Raw genomic sequence first — 22,372 nt, 5'->3', positions numbered from 1 at the left:
GATCCATCGGTTTTCCAATCTCCTGTTTAAGAAATGCCGAACATCGTGATGGAAGTGCGGTGGAGCACCATCCTGTTGAAAGATGAAGTCGGCGCTGTCGGTCTCCAGTTGTGGCGTGAGCCAATTTTCCAGCATGTCCAGATACACGTGTCCTGTAACGTTTCTTTCGCAGAAGAAAAAGGGGCCGTAAACTTTAAACCGTGAGATTGCACAAAACACGTTAACTTTTGGTGAATTGCGAATTTGCTGCACGAATGCGTGAGGATTCTCTACCGCCCAGATTCGCACATTGTGTCTGTTCACTTCACCATTAAGAAAAAATGTTGCTTCATCACTGAAAACAAGTTTCGCACTGAACGCATCCTCTTCCACGAGCTGTTGCAACCGCGCCGAAAATTGAAAGCGTTTGACTTTGTCATCGGGTGTCAGGGCTTGTAGCAATTGTAAACGGTAAGGCTTGCTGCTTTAGCCTTTTCCGTAAGATTTTCCAAACCGTCGGCTGTGGTACGTTTAGCTCCCTGCTTGCTTTATTCGTCGACTTCCGCGGGCTACGGGTGAAACTTGCCCGCACGCGTTCAACCGTTTCTTCGCTCACTGCAGGCCGGCCCGTTGATTTCCCCTTACAGAGGCATCCAGAAACTTTAAACTGCGCATACCATCGCCGAATGGAGTTGGCAGTTGGTGGATCTTTGTTGAACTTCGTCCTGAAGTGTCGTTGCACTGTTATGACTGACTGATGTGAGTGCATTTCAAGCACGACATACGCTTTCTCGGCTCCTGTCGCCATTTTGTCTCACTGCGCTCTCCACCGCTCTGGCGGCAGAAACCTGAAGTGCGGCTTCAGCCGAACAAAACTTTATGAGTTTTTCTACGTATCTGTAGTGTGTCGTGACCATATGTGAATGAATGGAGCTACAGTGAATTTATGAAATCGCTTCAATCATTTGTAATAGCCCTGTAGATTGCCGGGCGCGGTGGTCTCGCGCTTCTAGGCGTCCAGTCCGGAACCGTGCGACTGCTACGGTCGCAGGTTCGAATCCTGCCTTGGGCATGGATGTGTGTGATGTCCTTAGGTTAGTTAGGTTTAAGTAGTTCTAAGTTCTAGGGAACTGATGACCACAGCAGTTGAGTCCCATAGTGCTCAGAGCCATTTGAACCATTTTTGAATTATACATCAGCAGTTTAGTTTTTCTTGTAACAACGCTATTTTTGAGAAGCTGCATATTTGCAAAGTAAGCTCTGTTTCCTGCTTGTATTCTTTCCCTTATAGCCTTTCCAATACTGTTATCATTTGTTATTAGGGCTCCCAAGTAGTTAAAAGAGGACACTCCATTGAAGCATTTCCCACTGATGTTTAGGTTTAAGGGATTCTTCTGGCCTCAGATTGTGACAGTACCATATATTTTGTTTTGTTTTCATTTACTATGAGGCCAATTTTTAAGCCTTCTGTTTCCATTGCCCGGTATGTTTCTAGGAGTGTATTGGTGTTTCTTCCTACTATAGCAATGTCATCAGCGTATGCACATATCTGGATAGTTTTCAGAAAATATGGTGTCTCCATTGTTGATTTTATTCACTACACTATGGAGGGCTATATTGAATAGGACAGCCGGCCGAAGTGGCCGTGCGGTTAAAGGCGCTGCAGTCTGGAGCCGCAAGACCGCTACGGTCGCAGGTTCGAATCCTGCCTCGGGCATGGATGTGTGTGATGTCCTTAGGTTAGTTGGGTTTAACTAGTTCTAAGTTCTAGGGGACTAATGACCTCAGCAGTTGAGTCCCATAGTGCTCAGAGCCATTTGAACCATTTTTGAATAGGACAGTGGAGAGACTATCACCTTGCTTCACAGCTTTGTTAAATCTTCAACTTGTGCTGCTAACAAGGGAACCTCTCCATCGCACCCCCCTCAGATTTAATTATGTTGGCACAGTGGATAGGCCTTGAAAAACTGAACACAGATCAATCGAGAAAACAGGAAGAAGTTGTGTGGAACTATGAAAAAAATAAGCAAAAATACACAAACTTGGTAGTCCATGCGCAAGATAGGCAACATCAAGGAGACTGTGAGCTCAGGAGCGCTGTGGTCCCGTGGTTAGCGTGAGCAGCTGCGGAATGAGAGGTCCTTGGTTCAAATGATTGAAGCGATTTCATAAATTCACTATAGCTCCATTCATTGACATATGGTCACGACACACTACAGATACGTAGAAAAACTCATAAAGTTTTGTTCGGCTGAAGCCGCACTTCAGGTTTCTGCCGCCAGAGCGGTGGAGAGCGCAGTGAGACAAAATGGCGACAGGAGCCGAGAAAGCGTATGTCGTGCTTGAAATGCACTCACATCAGTCAGTCATAACAGTGCAACGACACTTCAGGACCAAGTTCAGCAAAGATCCACCAACTGCTAACTCCATTCGGCGATGGTATGCGCAGTTTAAAGCTTCTGGATGCCTCTGTAAGGGGAAATCAACGGGTCGGCCTGCAGTGAGCGAAGAAACGGTTGAACGCGTGCGGGCAAGTTTCACCCGTAGCCCGCGGAAGTCGACGAATAAAGCAAGCAGGGAGCTAAACGTACCACAGCCGACGGTTTGGAAAATCTTACGGAAAAGGCTAAAGCAGAAGCCTTACCGTTTACAATTGCTACAAGCCCTGACACCCGATGACAAAGTCAAACGCTTTCAATTTTCGGCGCGGTTGCAACAGCTCGTGGAAGAGGATGCGTTCAGTGCGAAACTTGTTTTCAGTGATGAAGCAACATTTTTTCTTAATGGTGAAGTGAACAGACACAATGTGCGAATCTGGGCGGTAGAGAATCCTCACGCATTCGTCCATTCGTGCCAGAACTGCGAGCTCGCATCAACGATGCTTTTGAACTCATTGATGGGGACATGCTGCGCCGAGTGTGGGAGGAACTTGATTATCGGCTTGATGTCTGCCGAATCACTAAAGGGGCAGATACCGAACATTTGTGAATGCCTAAAAAACTTTTTGAGTTTTTGTATGTGTGTGCAAAGCATTGTGAAAATATCTCAAATAATAAAGTTGTTGTAGAGCTGTGAAATCGCTTCAATCATTTGTAATAACCCTGTATATAGACAGAAAAACGTTACAATTCTAGAAAAAGGATGATTTATTCAAGAGAAAGAATTTCACAAACCGATCAAGTGAATAACGTGTTTGTCCACATCTGGCCCTAACGCAATTACACAGTTTGGCTGGACTTCCACATTATGGGCGTCATGCCAGATTCTGTCCAACTGATGCTTTGGATTTTCAAAATCCGCAGCTGGTTGAAGGACTCTGCCCATAATGCTCCAAATGTTCTTCATTGGGGGAGAGATCCGGTGACCTTGCTGGCTAGGGTCTAGTAAGCACGAAGACAGTAGAAGCTCTCGCTGAACGAGGACGGATGTTATCTTGCTCAAATGTAAGCCTGGTATGGCTTGCCACGAGGGGCAACAAAACGGGATGTAGGATGTCGTCGACGAACACTGTGCTGTAAGTGTACTGCAGGTGAGAAACGAAGGGGGTCCTGCTACGAAAAGAGATGGTAACCTGTACCGTCAGTCCTGGATATCGGGCCTTTAGGCTGGGGACAGTCAGTTTAGTATCCCACCACTGTCAGCCGGCCGGAGTGGCCGAGCGGTTCTAGGCGCTACAGTCTGGAACCGCACGACCGCTACGGTCGCAGGTTCGAATCCTGCCTCGGGCATGGATGTGTGTGATGTCCTTAGATTAGTTAGGTTTAAGTAGTTCTAAGTTCTAGGGGACTTATGACCACAGCAGTTGAGTCCCATAGTGGTGAGAGCCATTTGAACCATTTGAACCACCACTGTCTGGGGCTTCCCCAGACACGTCTACGTGGACCATTGACGCTCAGTTCGAAAGGGGTGGCATCGACACAATTATACTCCAGTCAGTGAGATGTCAGGCCGATCTAGCACTCTGACTCGACGTGTTTTGGCGCGATATAGCTCAGAATGACATGCAACAACTCTCCTGCAATGCCAAGCCGAATAAGTGGTGCATAAGGGCCAAAAGTGGATCACCGAGTCATTGCCATGCTCAATTTGTAAGCTCTTCCTCTTGAATAAACCATTTGTCTGTACCCAGAATGAGATTCTCACTCTGCAGCGGAGTGTGCGCTGATACGAAACTTCCTGGCAGATTAAAACTGTGTGCCCGACCGAGACACGAACTCGGGACCTTTGCCTTTCGCGGGCAAGTGCTCTACCAACTGAGGTACCGAAGCACGACTCACGCCCGGTACTCACACCTTTACTTCTGCCAGTACCTCGTCTCCTACCTTCCAAACTTTACAGAAGGTCTCCTGCGAACGTTGCAGAGCTACCACTCCTGAAAGAAAGGATATTGTGGAGACATGGCTTAGCCACAGCCTGGGGGATGTTTCCAGAATGAGATTTTCACTCTGCTGCGGTGTTTGCGCTGATATGAAACTTCCTGGCAGATTAAAACTGTGTGCCCGACCGAGATTCGAACTCGGGAAGCACGACTCACGCCCGGTACTCACAGCTATACTTCTGCCAGTACCTCGTCTCCTACCTTCCAAACTTTACAGAAGCTCTCCTGCGAACCTGCAGAACTAGCACTCCTGAAAGAAAGGATACTGCGGAGACACGGCTTAGATACCTTGGAAGGTAGGAGACGAGATACTGGCAGAAGTAAAGCTGTGAGGACCGGCCCTGAGTCGTGCTTCGGTAGCTCAGATGGTACAGCACTTGCCAGCGAAAGGCAAAGGTCTCGAGTTCGAGTCTCGGTCGGGCACACAGTTTTAATCTCCCAGGAAGTTTCATTTGTCTGTACGTTTGCATCACCTCTACCAAATTTCGTCCCATTCGGATAATTCCTACGTGTTGTATCCTTTTTTTGTGTTATAGCGTACTTAAAAAATAATACTTCAACTGTAGATCGTGGTTGTTCCCTGATTGGGGGGGGGAAGGGATGAATTAATGGATTAAAACATTAAAACTGCACCATTTGTATCCACCTAATGGATCTGACTCTGTGAATTACACAAATTCCTTACTAAAGCCGAGTTTTCATGGAGTTAGTGGTAGAGTTAACAAATGATTCACTTCATATTTCACCCATGGTAGATCGGGATATTTTTCTAATTTGTTAATGAGGAGGAATAATTACAGTAGATCTGTAACGTTCAGTAATGGTCTTCTGTTTTTTCTCGTACATATACAGCGTGATCCATTGATCGCGACCGGGCCAAATATCTCAGGAAATAAGCGTCAAACGAAAAAACTACAAAGAACGAAACTTGTTTAGCTTGAAGTGTGAAACCAGGTGGCGCTATGGTTGGCCCGGTAGACACCGCTGCCATAGGTCAAACGGATATCAACTGCGTTTTTTTTAAAGTAGGAACCCCCATTTTTATCACATATTCGTTTACTACGTAAAGAAATATGAATGTTTTAGTTGGACCACTTTTTTCGGTTTGTGATAGATAGCGCTGTAATAGTCACAAACATATGGCTCACAATTTTAGACGAACAGTTGGTAGCAGGTAGGGTTTTTAAATTAAAATACAGAACGGAGGTACGTTTGAACATTTTATTTCGGTTGTTCCAATGTGATACATGTACCTTTGTGAACTTATCATTTCTGAGAACGCATGCTGTTACAGCGTGATTACCTGTAAATACCACATTAATGCAATAAATGCTCAAAATGATGTCCGTCAACCTCAATGCGTTTGGCAATACGTGTAACGACATTCCTCTCAATAGCGAGTAGTTCGCCTTCCGTAATGTTCGCACATGCATTGACAATGCGCTGACGCATGTTGTCAGGCGTTGTCGGTGGATCACGATAGCAAATATCCTTCAACTTTCCCCACAGAAAGAAATCCGGGGACGTCAGATCCGGTGAACGTGCGGGCCACGGTATGGTGCTTCGACGACCAATCCACCTGTCATGAAATATGCTATTCAATACCGCTTCAACCGCACGCGAGCTATGTGCCGGACATCCATCATGTTTGAAGTACATCGCCATTCTGTCAGGCAGAGAAACATCTTTTAGTAACATCGGTAGAACATTGCGTAGGATATCAGCATACATTGCCCCATTTAGATTGCCATCGATAAAATGGGGGCCAATTATCCTTCCTCCCATAATGCCGCACCATACATTAACCCACCTAGGTCGCTGATGTTCCACTTGTCGCAGCCATCGTGGATTTTCCGTTGCCCAATAGTGCATATTATGCCGGTTTACGTTACCGCTGTTGGTGAATCACGCTTCGTCGCTAAATAGAACGCGTGCAAAAAATCTGTCATCGTCCCGTAATTTGTCTTGTGCCCAGTGGCAGAACTGTACACGACGTGCAAAGTCATCGCCATGCAATTCCTGGTGCATAGAAATACGGTAGTGGTGTAATCTATGTTGATGTAGCATTTTCAACGCCGACGTTTTTGAGATTCCCGATTCTCGCGCAGTTTGTCTGCTACCGATGTGCGGATTAGCCGCGACAGCAGCTAAAACACCTACTTGGGCATCATCATTTGTTGCAGGTCGTGGTTGACGTTTCACATGTGGCTCAACACTTCCTGTTTCCTTAAATAACGTAACTATCCGGCGAACGGTCCGGACACTTGGATGATGTCGTCCAGGATACCGAGCAGCATACATAGCACACGCCCGTTGGGCATTTTGATCACAATAGCCGTACACCAACACGATATCGACCTTTTCCGCAATTGGTGAACTGTCCATTTTAGCACGTGTAATGTATCACGAAGCAAATACCGTCCGCACTGGCGGAATGTTACGTGATACCACGTACTTATACGTTTGTGACTGTTACAGCGCCATGTGTCACAAAGCGAAAAAAGTAGTCCAAGTAAAACGTTCATATTTCTTTACGTACTACACGAATATGTAATAAAAAGTGGGGGTTCCTATTTTAAAAAACGCAGTTGATATCCGTTTGACCTGTGGCCGTCTAGCGGGCCAACAATAGCGCCATGTGCTTTCCCCCTTCAAGCTAGACAGGTTTCGTTCTTTGTAGTTTTTTCATTTGATGCTTATTTCGTGAGATATTTGGTCCGGTCACGATCTATGGACCTCCCTGTATATTAATGATCGTCCGTGTAATACACATCAAAGAATTAATCTTTTTCAAGCTGAAAGAAGTATTACAGTGTGCGGTCACTGTGAAGGCCTGTCAGGCGCGTGAATAACCACCTCTTGGTGTGCTGGCCACTGCAAGACAGGCGGGAAGAGAGTGAATGGGGTTCAGGAAGATACCGATAGCTGTGTGGAACCATGCCGACTCCCGTGCTAGGTCTCTCGTTTGGATATCCACGGCATGAACAGTCCGATTGGGGTGGTCCCATAGAGTCTCCATTCGACTTAAATCCGGGGAATTTGACGGCCAGGGGAGTATAGTAAACTCCTCCTGGAGCCCTTTGTACTATGCACGTACACTGTGATATGTGTGACATGTTGCATTGTCCTGCTGGTAGATGCCATCATGTCGAAGAGAAGGAAACTGCATGTAAGGGTGGGGCCAGATCCCAAGGGTAGATGCATACCTGTGTTGATACACTGCGATGGGAGCACACAGGGGGCGCCTCAAAAAACATTCCACAGACCATAACACTCTCTCCTCCAGCACGGACCCATCCAGAGATGTGATGGCTATCTTCCAGACCGAGATAAAACGTGATCCAGTCGAAAAGACCACCTCAATGGTCGTTGACGAGACAGTGCTGCTAGCTCCTTGGTTCATCTGGGCTGCCAGTTGCTCATCAGATGCTTCAAACGGCTCTGAGCACCATGAGACTTAAAATCTGAGGTCATCAGTCGCCTAGAACTTAGAACTAATTACACCTAAATAACCTAAGGACATCACACACGTCCATGCCCGAGGCAGGATTCGAACCTGCGACCGTAGCAGTCCCGCGCTTCCGGACAGCGTGCCTAGAACCACTAGAAACCTGTTTCACAGAGGAAGACTGCACTGTAGTTCCTTCTCTTGGTTGTCGCACAGATGACAAAATGGTAGATATCGAAATAGACGACAGAGGAATAGAGAAAGAATTAAAATTGCTCAAAAGAAGGAAGGCCGCTGGACCTGATGGGATACCAGTTCGATTTTACACAGAGTACGGGAAGGAACTTGCCCCCCTTCTTGCAGCGGTGTACCGTAGGTCTCTAGAAGAGCGTAGCGTCCAAAGGATTGGAAAAGGGCACAGGTCATCCTCGTTTTCAAGAAGGGACGTCGAACAGATGTGCAGAACTATAGACCTATATCTCTAACGTCCATCAGTTGTAGAATTTTGGAACACGTATTATGTTCGAGTATAATGACTTTTGTGGAGACTAGAAATCTACTCTGTAGGAATCAGCATCGGTTTCGAAGAAGACGATTGTGTGAAACCCAGCTCGCGCTATTCGTCCACGAGACTCAGAGGGCCATAGACACGGGTTCACAGGTAGATGACGTGTTTCTTGACTTCCGCAAGGCGTTCGATACAGTTCCCCACAGTCGTTTAATGAACAAAGTAAGAGCATGTGGACTATCAGACAGATTATGTGATTGGATTGAAGAGTTCCTACATAACAGAACGCAGCATGTTATTCTCGTTGGAGAGAAGTCTTCCGAAGTAAGAGTGATTTCAGGTGTGCCGCAGGGGAGTGTCTGTATATAAATGACCTTGTGGATGGCATCGGAAGTTCACTGAGGCTTTTTGCGGATGATGCTGTGGTATATCGAGAGGTTGTAACAATGGAAAACTGTACTGAAATGCAGGAGGATCTGCAGCGAATTGACGCATGGTGCAGGGAATGGCAATTGAATCTCAATGTAGACAAGTGTAATGTGCTGCGAATACATAGAAAGAAAGATCCCTTATCATTTAGCTACAGTATAGCAGGTCAGCAACTGGAAGCAGTTAATTCCATAAATTATCTGGAAGTAGGCATTAGGAGTGATTTAAAATGGAATGACCATATAAAATTAATCGTCGGTAAAGCAGATGCCAGACTGAGATTCATCGGAAGAATCCTAAGGAAATGCAGTCCGAAAACAAAGGAAGTAGGTTGCGGTACACTTGTTCGCCCACTGCTCGAATACTGCTCACCGGTGTGGGATCCGTACCAGATAGGGTTGATAGAAGAGGTAGAGAAGATCCAACGGAGAGCAGCGCGCTTCGTGACAGGATTATTTAGTAATCGCGAAAGCGTTACGGAGATGATAAACTCCAGAAAATTGCAGCCATGGAAGTGTGGTAGGTCCGCTGTTGTTTACTATCTACATAAATGATCTTTTGGATAGGGTGGATAGCAATGTGCGGCTGTTTGCTGATGATGCTGTGGTGTACGGGAAGGTGTCGTCGTTGAGTGACTGTAGGAGGATACAAGATGACTTGGACAGGATTTGTGATTGGTGTAAAGAATGGGAGCTAACTCTAAATATAGGCAAATGTAAATTAATGCAGATGAATAGGAAAAAGAATCCTGTAATGTTTGAATACTCCATTAGTAGTGTAGCGCTTGACACAGTCACGTCGATTAAATATTTGGGCGTAACATTGCAGAGCGATATGAAGTGGGACAAGCATGTAATGGCAGTTGTGGGGAATGCGGATAGTCGTCTTCGGTTCATTGGTAGAATTTTGGGGAGATGTGGTTCATCTGTAAAGGAGACCGCTTATAAAATAATACGACCTATTCTTGAGTACTGCTCGAGCGTTTGGGATCCCTATCAGCTGGGATTGAGGGAGGACATAGAAGCAATTCAGAGGCGGGCTGCTAGATTTGTTACTGGTAGGTTTGATCATCACGCGAGTGTTACGGAAATCGTTCAGGAACTCGGGTGGGAGTCTCTGGAGGAAAGGAGGCGTTCTTTTCGTGAATCGCTACTGCGGAAATTTAGAGAACCAGCATTTGAGGCTGACTGCAGTACAATTTTACTGCCGCCAACTTACATTTCGCGGGAAGACCACAAAGATAAGATAAGAGAGATTAGGGCTCGTACAGAGGCATATAGGCAGTCATTTTTCCCTCGTTCTGTTTGGGAGTGGAACAGGGAGAGAAGATGCTAGTTGTGGTACGTGGTACCCCCGCCACGCACCGTATGGTGTATTGCGGAGTATGTATGTAGATGTAGATGTAGTGTACATCTGGTTTATTGTATATCTCCCTGAGCTCCCTGTTCTTTCTTCTTGGCCTTTCTCCTCCCCCATGGATTGGTATCTTTTGCGGAATTTTATTTTCAAAATCTTTTTTCTTTCTCTCCGTGTGTTTATCTATTCTATATATTTTTGCCCCATATAGTAATACTGATCTGATTATGGTTTTATATATTTTTACTTTGGGTTCTCTTGAAAAAAGAAAAAAAATTATATGACAGTAGTTCGTTGAGTGAGTATGATACTCTGGATGCAGCTTTGGTCCTCAGCCCTATTTCCTGGCCGGCCGCTGGTGGCCGAGCGTTTCTAGGCGCTTCAGTCTGGAACCGCGCGACCGCTACGGTCACAGGTTCGAATCCTGCCTCGGGCATGGATGTGTGTGATGTCCTTAGGTTAGTTAGGTTTAAGTAGTTCTAAGTTCTAGGGGACTGATGACCTGAGATGTTAAGTCCCATAGTGCTCAGAGCCATTTGAACCATTTTTGAACCTATTTCTTGGTTCTCATCGTTTTTGTTGTTTACTACTACCCCCAGATTTTTTTTTATTTTCATTCACACGTCAAGTTCCGTAGGACCAAATTGAGGAGCAAATCTCCAAGGTCATGGAACGTGTCAGTACATGAAATTACAACATAGAAGTAATAGGAGATAAAAATAAATGTTCATGAACCTGAAAGAGAATCAGTCCATAAGTTTAAGCAAATGCTATCAGCAATACAATGAGAATCATCTTAATTTTTGAAGGAACTCCTCGACAGAATAGAAGGAGTGACCAATGAGGAAACTCTTCAGTTTAGATTTGAAAGCGCGTGGATTACTGCTAAGATTTTTGAATTCTAGTGGCAGCTTATTGAAAATGGATGCAGCAGTATACTGCACACATTTTTGTACAAGAGTTAAGGAAGTCCGATCCAAATGCAGGTTTGATTTCTGCCGAGTATTAACCGAGTGAAAGCTGCTTATTCTTGGAAATAAACTAACATTGGTAACAAGAAACGATAATAAGGAATATACGTATTGATGGGCCAATGTCAAAATACCCAGACTCGTGAACAGAGGTCGACAAGAGGTTCGTGAACTTACACCACTTATTACCCGAACCGCCCTTTTCTGAGCCAAAATATCCTTCTAGAATGGGAAGAGATACCCCAAAATTTAATACCATGCGACATAAGCGAATGAAAATAAGCAAAGTAGACTAATTTTCGTGTCGAAGTATCACTTACTTTTGATTCCGTTCGAATAGTGGAAATTGCATTAGTGAGTCTTTGAACAAAATCCTGAACGTGGGCTTTCCACGAGAGCTCTATGTGAACACCTAGAAATGTGAACTGTTCAGTTTCACTAATCATATGCCCGTTCTGTGGAATTAAAACGTCAGGTTTTGTTGTATTGTGTATTAGAAACTGTAAAAATTGAGTCTTACTGTGATTTAGCGTTAGTTTATTTTCTACAAGCCATGAACTGAGGTCATGTACTGCCCTACTTGAAACCGAGTCAATGTTGCACACAACATCCTTTACTACCAAGCTAGTGTCATCAGGAAACAGAAATATGTTAGACTTACCCGTAATACTAGAGGGCATGTCACTTATACAGGGTGTTACAAAAAGGTACGGCCAAACTTTCAGGAAACATTCCTCACACACAAAGAAAGAAAATATGTTATGCGGACATGTGTCCGGAAACGCTTACTTTCCATGTTACAGCTCATTTTATTCTCTTCAAATCACATTAATCATGGAATGGAAACACACAGCAACAGAACGTACCAGCGTGACTTCAAACACTTTGTTACAGGAAATGTTCAAAATGTCCTCCATTAGCGAGGATACGTGCATCCACCCTCCGTCGCATGGAATCCCTGATGCGCTGATGCAGCCCTGGAGAATGGCGTATTGTATCACAGCCGTCCACAATACGAGCACGAAGAGTCTCTACATATGGTACCGGGGTTGCGTAGACAAGAGCTTTCAAATGCCCCCATAAATGAAAGTCGAGAGGGTTGAGGTCAGGAGAGCGTGGAGGCCACGGAATTGGTCCGCCTCTACCAATCCGTCGGTCACCGAAACTGTTGTTGAGAAGCGCACAAACAGTTCGACTGAAATGTGCAGGAGCACCATTGTGCATTAACCACGTGTTGTGTCGTACTTGTAAAGGCACATGTTCTAGCAGCACAGGTAGAGTATCCCGTATGAAATCGTGATAACGTGCTCCACTGAGCGTAGGTGGAAGAACGTGGGGCCCAATCGAGACATCACCAACAATGCCTGCCCAAACGTTCACAGAAAATCTGTGTTGATGACGTGATTGCACAATTGCGTGCGGATTCTCGTCAGCCCACACGTTGATTGTGAAAATTTACAATTTGATCACATTGGAATGAAGCCTCATCCGTAAAGAGAACATTTGCACTGAAATGAGGATTGACACATTGTCGGATGAACGATTCGCAGAAGTGTACCCGTGGAGGCCAATCAGCTGCTGATAGTGCCTGCACACGCTGTACACGGTACGGAAACAACTGGTTCTCCCGTAGCACTCTCCATACAGTGACGTGGTCAACGTTACCCTGTACAGCAGCAACTTCTCTGACGCTGACATTAGGGTTATCGTCAACAACACGAAGAATTGCCTCGTCCATTGCAGGTGTCCTCGTCGTTCTAGGTCTTCCCCAGTCGCGAGTCGTAGGCTGGAATGTTCCGTGCTCCCTAAGACGCCGATCAATTGCTTCGAACGTCTTCCTGTCGGGACACGTTCGTTCTGGAAATCTGTCTCGATACAAACGTACCGCGCCACGGCTATTGCCCCGTGCTAATCCGTACATCAAATGGGCATCTGCCAACTCCGCATTTGTAAACATAGCACTGCCTGCAAAACCACGTTCGTGATGAACACTAACCTGTTGATGCTACGTACTGATGTGCTCGATGCTAGTACTGTAGAGTAATGAGTCGCATGTCAACACAAGCACCGAAGTCAACATTACCTTCCTTCAGTTGGGCGAACTGGCGGTGAATCGAGGATGTACAGTACATACTGACGAAACTAAAATGAGGTCTAACATGTAAATTAAGCGTTTCCGGACACATGTCCACATAACATCTTTTCTTTGTGTGTGAGGAATGTTTCCTGAAAGTTTGGCCGTACCTTTTTGTAACACCCTGTATAAATAAGGAACAGGAGTGGCCCCAACACTCATCCCTGGGGCACCCCCCACTTGACTCAAAGCAGAAATACTGTGGGTAAAATGAAACTGCCGAGTGAGCGGGTGACTTTCATAGTTTCCGAGGTGCTGTGAGCAGTGTTTGGCAGCGCTCGTGCTTCCAGAGGCTGGAGAGACGAGGCTGCCGCTCCAGGACGCTCCAGCAGCGGACGCGAACGCCGCCTCCACCGTGGGGCCAGAGTCTGCTGCGCAACAGCTCAACGGCAGCATCAAGCTGGCTGGAGGAGTTGAAGCGGACGGCCAGGGCAGCCCAGACGTCCCAGGGGACCAGAAGGATAACGACTGCACCGAGAACGAAGGTCAGCCGGGCTCTCCCCGCTACTGTACGCTATGGGTTTCAATAGTCAACGAGCGGAGGGGCCCTGTCTCTAGGATCAGTTCTTAATCAGTTCTTATCTCATTACACCTGATGCTTGCGCTATATCTATAAATGGCTCATTTATCTGTCAATTACAACTGGAAGTGACATATCGCCATGACAATCTGGTAAGATAATGATGCCTTTGGTGTGTGAGAAAGTACATTCCAAACAGATCAAATTAAATTACAGTAGATTAGATTAACTATTCATTCCATTGACCCATAAAAGAGGGAATCCTCCTGGGTGTGGAACATGTCAGATAAACACATTACAAAAATGTAATTAGAAAAACTTGAGTTTCATTAATTTTAATGATCCTCAGTCAATAAACAGTGAAATTAATGTACATGAATTAAATTTAAACTTCTAATATTTACGGGTTTAATACTTACATCTGCTTTCATTAAATCCATCATTCAGACATTTGCTAGTTTCTTGGGTATTACAACCAAGTATTGTCAAAAATTAAAGTAAATTATTCATTCCATTGACCCATAAAAGAGGGTCCTGGGTGTGGAACATGTCAGATAAACACATTACAAAAATGTAATTAGAAAAACTTGAGTTTCATTAATTTTAATGATCCTCAGTCAATAAACAGTATAATTATGTACATGAATTAAATTTAAACTTCTAATATTTACGGGTTTAATACTTACATCTGCTTTCATTAAATCCTTCATTCAGACATTTGCTAGTTTCTTGGGTATTACAACCAAGTATTGTCAAAAATTAAAGTAAATTATTCATTCCATTGACCCATAAAAGAGGGTCCTGGGTGTGGAACATGTCAGATAAACACATTACAAAAATGTAATTAGAAAAAACTTGAGTTTCATTAATTTTAATGGTCCTCAGTCAATAAACAGTATAATTATGTACATGAATTAAATTTAAGCTTCTAATATTTACAGGTTTAATACTTACATCTGCTTTCATTAAATCCTTCATTCAGACATTTGCTAGTTTCTTGGCTATTGCAACCAAGTATTGTCAAAAATCAAAGTAAATTATTCATTTCAGTGATCCTCAGTTAAGAACAGCCAACTTATGTACAAGATTTAAAATTAAATTTTCACTATTTACAGACTTAAGACTTGCATCTGCTTTCCATATATCCATCATTCACACAGTAGGTAGTTAGTTGGCTGTTACAACCAGGTATTGTCAAAAATTAAATTATAATAAATTTTCATTAATATGGTCTACTGCACTTGTTGAGAAACTCATGGATGCAATAGAAGGAGATGGCCACCAAAAATTCTTTTAAATTACGTTTAAATTGTGCCTTGTCTGAAACTAAACTCTTAATGGTTGCTGGTAACTTATTGAAAATATGCATTGCTGAATAATGAGCTCCTTTCTGGGCAAGAGTAAGTGATTTTAAATCTTTATGTATATTGTTCTTATTTCTAGTGTTGATACTGTGTACTAAGCAGTTAGTTGGAAAAAGAGATGTATTATTTACATCAAACTTCATTAAGGAATAACTATACTGAGAAGCTGTGGTTAATATGCGCAATTCTTTGAATAGGTTTCGACATGATGTTCTTGGATTTACACTACTCATTACTCTTATTATACGCTGCTGTATGTTATAAAAGTTGGATCATTACAAATAGCCGGTCTTATCCAATTTTCCATTGACAGTTGTGCAATAGCTTAAGGTATTGGGTGAAGTAAGCTGTGCTATCAAATATTATCCAAGAGTTCGTCTGAAGGAAAAGGAAGCTTTTGCCATGCCACAAAGTGTAATCCACCTATAGTTGCCTGTGCATTACGTAGTCACTGGTATGGGCTTAAGCAGTGGAAATTAGTGATGATCACAATGCTTAAAGCTCCTTTGTGGTGACAGGACAGATTTGTTGAGGACATTCTTGCCAACACGGGGTTGTGGGCAACCATACGGTACCTGCTGGTTCTCAGAGGTTGCGATGACACCCAAAGTTGGAATGGTCGGGTTTATCTGTGAAGTTATGTGTAAATTACTCAGTTCCTCATGTGATGGCGGAGGAGCACAGCAAAAATATACAGTGTTGACAACACATGATTCTCCTCAGCAGCTGCTAGTGATTCGAGGGAAGATACATATTTCCACTGATCTATTGTGACAGATGTGAAAATCACCAAACTGAGTTTTATAATTCACGGCGGCAAAAGACTAATGCGAATTCTTTACATACGAATGGAAAAACAGGTAGAAGCCGACCTCAGGGAAGATCAGTTTGGATTCCGTGGAAATATTGGAACACGTGAGGCAATACTGACCCTACAACTTATCTCAGAAAATAGATTAAGGAAAGGCAAACCTACCTTTCTATCATTTGTAGATTTAGAGAAAGCTTCTGACAATGTTGATTGGAAAACTCTCTTCGAAATTCTGAAGGTGGCAGGGGTACAATACAGGGAGCGAAACACTATTAACAATTTCTACAGAAACCAGATGGCAGTTATAAGAGTTGGGTGAGATGAAAGGAAAGCAATGGTTGGGAAGGGAGTGAGACAGGGTTGTAGCCTCTCCCCAATGTTATTCAGTCTGTATATTAAGCAAGCAGTAAAGGAAACAAAAGATAAATTCGGAGTAGGTATTAAAATCCATGGAGAAGAAATAAAAACTTTGACGTTCGCTGATGACATTGTAATTCTGTCAGAGACAGCAAAGGACTTGGAAGAGGAGCTGAACGAAATGGACAGTATCTTGAAAGGAAGATGTAAGATGAACATCAACAAAAGCAAATCGAGGACAATGGAATGTAGTCGATTTAAGTCGGGTGATGCTGAGGGAATTAGATTAGGAAATGAGACACTTAAAGTAGTAAAGGAGTTTTGCTATTTAGGGAGTAAAATAACTGATGATGGTCGAAGTAGAGAGGATATAAAATGTAGACTGGCAATGGCAAGGAAAGCGTTTCTGAAGAAGAGAAATTTGCTAACGTAGAGTATAGATTTAAGTGTCAGGAAGTCGTTTCTAAAAGTATTTGTATTTAGTGTAGCCATGTATGGAAGTGAAACATGGACAATAAATAGTTTGGACGAGAAGAGAATAGAAGCTTTCGAAATGTGGTGCTACAGAAGAATGCTGAAGATTAGATGGGTATATCACATAACTAATCAGGTATTGAATAGAACTGAGGAGGAGTTTGTGGCACAACTTGACTAGAAGAAGGGTAGGACATGTTCTGAGGCATCAAGGGATCACCAATTTAGTATTGGAGGGCAGCGTGGAGGATAAAAATCGTAGAGGGAGACCAAGAGATGAATACACTAAACAGATTCAGAAGGATGTAGGCTGCAGTAGGTACTGCTAGATGAAGAAGCTTGTACAGGATAGAGTAGCATGGAGAGCTGCATCAAACCAGTCTCAGGACTGAAGACCACAACAACAATAACATTGTGACTGTGGTTAAGTACTGTAGCATATGTTAGAGGTGCAGGACAGATCTGACAGTATCTCTGATGGCCTATCGTGGACAGGGGACATTGGCCGGTTAAGTAATTATCAATGTCAATGAAATTCCCCAACAGGTATGTCACTTAAAATGTTATTTTACTTTATTCTGATGGTTACCAGTTTCAGCATTTCACCATGCCATCTTCAGGCCCCATATGCATCTCTCCAAGAAAAATAAAATGCCATATATTGGCATAAATCCCTGGATGTCAGTTGCTATCAAGTCTTCGAATGACGCACTAGTGAAACGACTGAATTCACTACATCCAGAGATTTATGGCACTATATGACATTTTCGTTTATTTGGAGGGATGCATATGGGGCCTGAACATGGCATAGTCAAATGCTGAAACTGGTAGCCCTCAAAATAAAATAACATCTTATGTTACATGGCTGTTGGACAATTTCATTGGCACTGATGATCTGATGGTATGGTCTGGACTACAGTGGAGCCCCGAGGCAGAAAACTATGTCTGAAAACAAAGTACCATATAATTGGCATTTCCTCAAAGACCACAAAGATAAGATAAGCAGAGGCATATAGACAGTCATTTTTCCCTCGTTCTGCTTGGGAGTGGAACAGGGAGAGAAGATGCTAGTTGTGGTACGAGGTACCCTCCGCCACGCACCGTATGGTGGACTGCGGAGTATGTACGTAGATGTAGATGAATACTGGTCTGAGAATATGGTATTTCGTAGATCCAACATCTGGTCAGTTCAGGTGCTGGGGCCAAACTTTCTTTATTGCTGCCACCTCGACGCGGTTGAAATCTCACCAAGAAAGTGGGCTGTTCTGGGCTGTAGAGTGGATATGTCTAGCCAGTCTGTATCTTGAAATCTCACTCGCTGCATAGTTGCTTCAGTCGGACCGACTCGACGTAGCTTCCCACAGCAGTTGGTCAGCAGCTTTTCACCGACTCGGCCCGGTGTGTGACACACGTGTGTGCTCTGGACACGTGTTGCAGTGGCGGCGGCGGTGGAGGACGCGCTGCGCTGGCCGGGCTCGCCCCCGCACACGTGGTACCGCCGGCTGGCCTGGGTGCTCGTCTGGCCCATCCACCTGGTCTTCACCGCCACCATCCCAGACTGCGAGAAGCCGCGCTTCAAGCGCTGGTTCCCGCTCACCTTCCTCATGTGCATCATCTGGATCGGCAGCCTCTCCTACGTCGTCGCATGGATGATCACCATCATAGGTGAGTAAGCGCACCACATTTCCGACCCAGAAAACAACTGGTAGCAACACAACATCTGTAAGATCTCAAGAGGAACACACGAATATATGCTGCACAGCCTAAGTTTATAAATATTGAGCTGTCACATGATCATTTGGCACTTCACTTTTTCTTATTTACTTCAATCGAGGGAAGCAGTGGTTGGGAATGGAGTGAGACAGGGTTGTAGCCTCTCCCCGGTGTTATTCAATCTGTATATTGAGTAAGCAGTAAAGGAAACAAAAGAAAAATTCGGAGTAGGTATTAAAATCCAGGGAGAACAAACAAAAACTACTTTGAGGTTCGCCGATGACATTGTAATTCTGTCAGAGACAGCAAAGGACTTGGAAGAGCAGTTGAACGGAATGGACAGTGTCTTGAAAGGAGGATATAAGATGAACATCAACAAAAGCAAAACGAGGATAATGGGATGTAGTCGAATTAAGTCCGGTGATGCTGAAGGAATTAGATTAGGAAATGAGACACTTGAAGTAGTAAAGGAGTTTTGCTATTTGGGGAGCAAAGTAACTGTTGATGGTCGAAGTAGAGAGGATATAAAATGTAGACTGGCAATGGCAAGGAAAACGTTTCTGAAGAAGAGGAATTTGTTAACATCGAGTATAGATTTAAGTGTCAGGAAGTCGTTTCTGAAAGTATTTGTGTGGAGTGTAGCCATGTATGGAAGTGAAACATGGACGATAAATAGTTTGGACAAGAAGAGAATAGAAGCTTTCGAAATGTGGTGCTACAGAAGAATGCTGAAGATTAGATGGGTAGATCACATAACTAATCAGGTATTGAATAGAATTGAGGAGAAGAGGAGTTTGTGGCACAACTTGACTAGAAGAAGGGATCGGTTGGTAGGACATGTTCTGAGGCATCAAGGGATCATCAATTTAGTATTGGAGGGCAGCGTGGAGGGTAAAAATCGTACAGGGAGACAAAGAGATGAATACACTAAACAGTTTCAGAAGGATGTGGGCTGCAGTAGGTACTGGGAGATGAAGGAGCTTGCACAGGATAGATTAGCATGGAGAGCTGCATCAAACCAGTCTCAGGTCTGAAGACCACAACAACAACAACAACTTCAATCTTATTTTAATTAGGACATATAGGCTAGCCCCTTTGAAGAATGTACAGAACATTCATTAATAAAATGTTCCATTGGGCTACAATGAATACCAAATCAACAGAACTTTATCATAATTACGAGGGTCACTCCAAAAGAAATGCACACTATTTTTGTAAAAATACAGTTTTCATTCTGCGTGTGTGGTTGGTTGGTTGCTTGGGGAAGGAGACCAGACAGCGTGGTCATGGGTCTCATCGGATTAGGGAAGGAAGTCGGCCGTGCCCTTTCAGAGGAACCATCCCGGCATTTGCCTGGAATGATTTAGGGCAATCACGGAAAACCTAAATCAGGATGGCCGGACGCGGGATTGAACCGTGGTCCTCCCGAATGCGAGTCCAGTGTCTAACCACTGCGCCACCTCGCTCGGTCTGCGTGTGTGGAAGTTTTACAGTGTGTAGACACATCCTTCCCGCTTGTTTTCAAACTTAGGTCAACCTGTTCCCGTGAGTGGCGCTGTCACAGCACGTCTTCAAGATGGCTGCTACACTTGACGTTCGTCAGAAGCAACGTGCTGTCATAGAATTCCTCTGCTGTGAAAACGAGACAGTGGGAAACATCCACAAGAGGTCGAAAAAGGTGTACGGAGATGCTGCTGTCGATCGCAGTACAGTTGGTCGGTGGGCAAGCACGTAACGTGACGAAAGCGGGCACGGCAATATTGGGGATTGTCCTCGCAGCGGCAGGCCTCGTACTGCACACACTCCAGACTGTGCAGAGAGTTAACGAATTGGTGACTGCTGACAGACGCATCACAGTGAACGAAAATTGTCACGCTACATTGGGACATGGGAAGGAAGTGTTTGCAGAATACTGAAAGTGTTGGCGTTAAAAAAGGTTTGTACCAGGTGGGTTCCCAGGATGCTGACAGTGGCTCACAAAGAAACAAGAAAAACGGTGTGCGGCGAACTTTTGGAACAGTACAAGAATGGTGGAGATGAATTTCTGGGAAGCATTGTGACAGGTGATGAAGCATGATTCCATCGTTTTTCACCAGAGACGAAGAGGCAATCAATGGAGTGGTATCATACAAATTCACCCAAGAAAAAACATTCAAATGATTTTTAACTGTAACTGTGGTGTGAGACATATTTCTTCTGCTGAAAGCTCTTTGAGTTCTGTATGTTGAGAGGTGACATTGGACCGAAACAAGGAAAAAGTCCACTAAACATGGGCTGTAAAGTGCAGACTTTAAGAACAATGAGCACTTTTTAATCTTTGTTGCTGCAAACCACATCCATTCTGCTGAACACCTACTCATAGCTTTTAAGTTAAGCGTTTTAGATCCCTCGTGTACTAGACATTTTCTTCTTGTTGTAGGCCCTATTACGACCTCTGAATCTTTGTTGGCGCAATTCTGGTTCACCGTGTGTGTGTGTGTGTGTGTGTGTGTGTGTGTGTGTGTGTGTGTGTCTGTGTGTCCGTGTCGTTTTCGCTTGGCAAGTCATGTGTACCGTACCAGACGTACAGATTTCGCTCATATTGACACCTCCATACTTGTTTCAGGAGACACGCTGAAGATTCCAGACTCTGTGATGGGCATCACGTTCCTGGCGGCTGGAACCAGCGTTCCAGAGGCGGTCTCCAGTGTGATCGTCGCTAAGCAAGGTACCTGTCATTCGTTTCCTCCTCTGCAGCCTAATCTGCAATTTTCATTTTCCTGTTAATACTATTGTTGACTCCACATGGTGTATGCAGAAATAAGAGTTCAGATAGCGCCAGTCCTTCTTAGCAAGTTGCGAAGAAGTGGAAAGTGAAATCAAAAAACACATTTTTCTTTTCCCCTGTAAAGACTATAAAGTTCATCCCTGCAAAAGGAGTGTCTTCTTACTTTTCTTATACCAGTCTCCCCCCCCCCTTTTTTTTTTGATTCACCAGTCTTCTGACTGGTTTGATGCGGCCCGCCACGATTTCCTCTCCTCTGCTAACCTCTTCATCTCAGAGTAGCACTTGCAACCTACGTCCTCAATTATTTTCTGTGTGTGCTCCAATCTCTGTCTTCCTCTACAGTTTTTGCCCTCTACAGCTCGCTCTGGTACCATGGAAGTCATTCCTTCATGTCTTAGCAGATGTCCTATCATCCTGTTCCTTCTCCTTATCAGTGTTTTCCACATATTCCTTTCCTCTCCGATTCTGCGTAGAACCTCCTCATTCCTTACCTTATCAGTCCACCTAATTTTCAACATTCGTCTATAGCACCACATCTCAAATGCTTCGATTCTCCTCTGTTCCAGCTTTCCCACAGTTCATATTTCACTACCATACAATGCTGTACTCCAGACGTACACTCTCAGAAATTTCTTCCTTAAATTGAGACCAATATTTGATATTGGTAGACTTCTCTTGGCCAGGAATACCCTTTTCTCCATTGCTAGTCTGCTTTTGATGTCCTCCATGCACTTCCTGTCATTGGTTATTTTACTGCTTTCGATCTCTTTGGCATTGCTCGTGTAACAATTAATATATTGATAAATGGATGTGATAAAATATGTTGCTACGAAAAGAGCCCTAAAATACTTTTTAGGGGTGCTGTGCTGTGACTTCCTTCGGATCATTAATTTTCAACAAAACAAAATATATTATGTTCTTATTATTCTGGATCTGGCTATCTAGAAAAGGAACATTGTTTCGTCACTGTAACCCGCTATAAAGTTCAACATATCTTTCTTACTTTACACTTTTTGAAAAGGCTGTTGGTGTTGTTGTTGTTGTGGTGGTCTTCAGTCCTGAGACTGGTTTGATGCAGCTCTCCATGCTACCCTATCCTGTGCAAGCTGCTTCATCTCCCAGTACCTACTGCAACCTACATCCCTCTGAATCTGTCTAGTGTA

At 44.1% G+C, this 22,372-nt stretch overlaps 1 protein-coding gene across 1 annotated transcript in view; it reads left to right on the top strand.

Annotated features, from left to right (window-relative positions):
- LOC126213192 (sodium/potassium/calcium exchanger 3) overlaps positions 1–22,372 on the top strand; it is a 227,703-nt gene that overhangs the window by 172,783 nt on the left and 32,548 nt on the right. Inside the window, exons 6-8 of the mRNA XM_049940817.1 lie at positions 13,494–13,688; positions 18,167–18,394; positions 21,048–21,149. Of these exons, the coding sequence (XP_049796774.1) occupies positions 13,494–13,688; positions 18,167–18,394; positions 21,048–21,149 (525 nt within the window). The remainder of the gene's footprint in view (positions 1–13,493; positions 13,689–18,166; positions 18,395–21,047; positions 21,150–22,372) is intronic.

Source organism: Schistocerca nitens, chromosome 11 (assembly GCF_023898315.1).
Source record: "Schistocerca nitens isolate TAMUIC-IGC-003100 chromosome 11, iqSchNite1.1, whole genome shotgun sequence".
NCBI classification, from domain to species: domain Eukaryota; kingdom Metazoa; phylum Arthropoda; class Insecta; order Orthoptera; family Acrididae; genus Schistocerca; species Schistocerca nitens.
The sequence above is the reverse complement of the archived record's forward strand: the minus strand, read 5'-3'. Positions and strand labels throughout refer to the sequence as shown.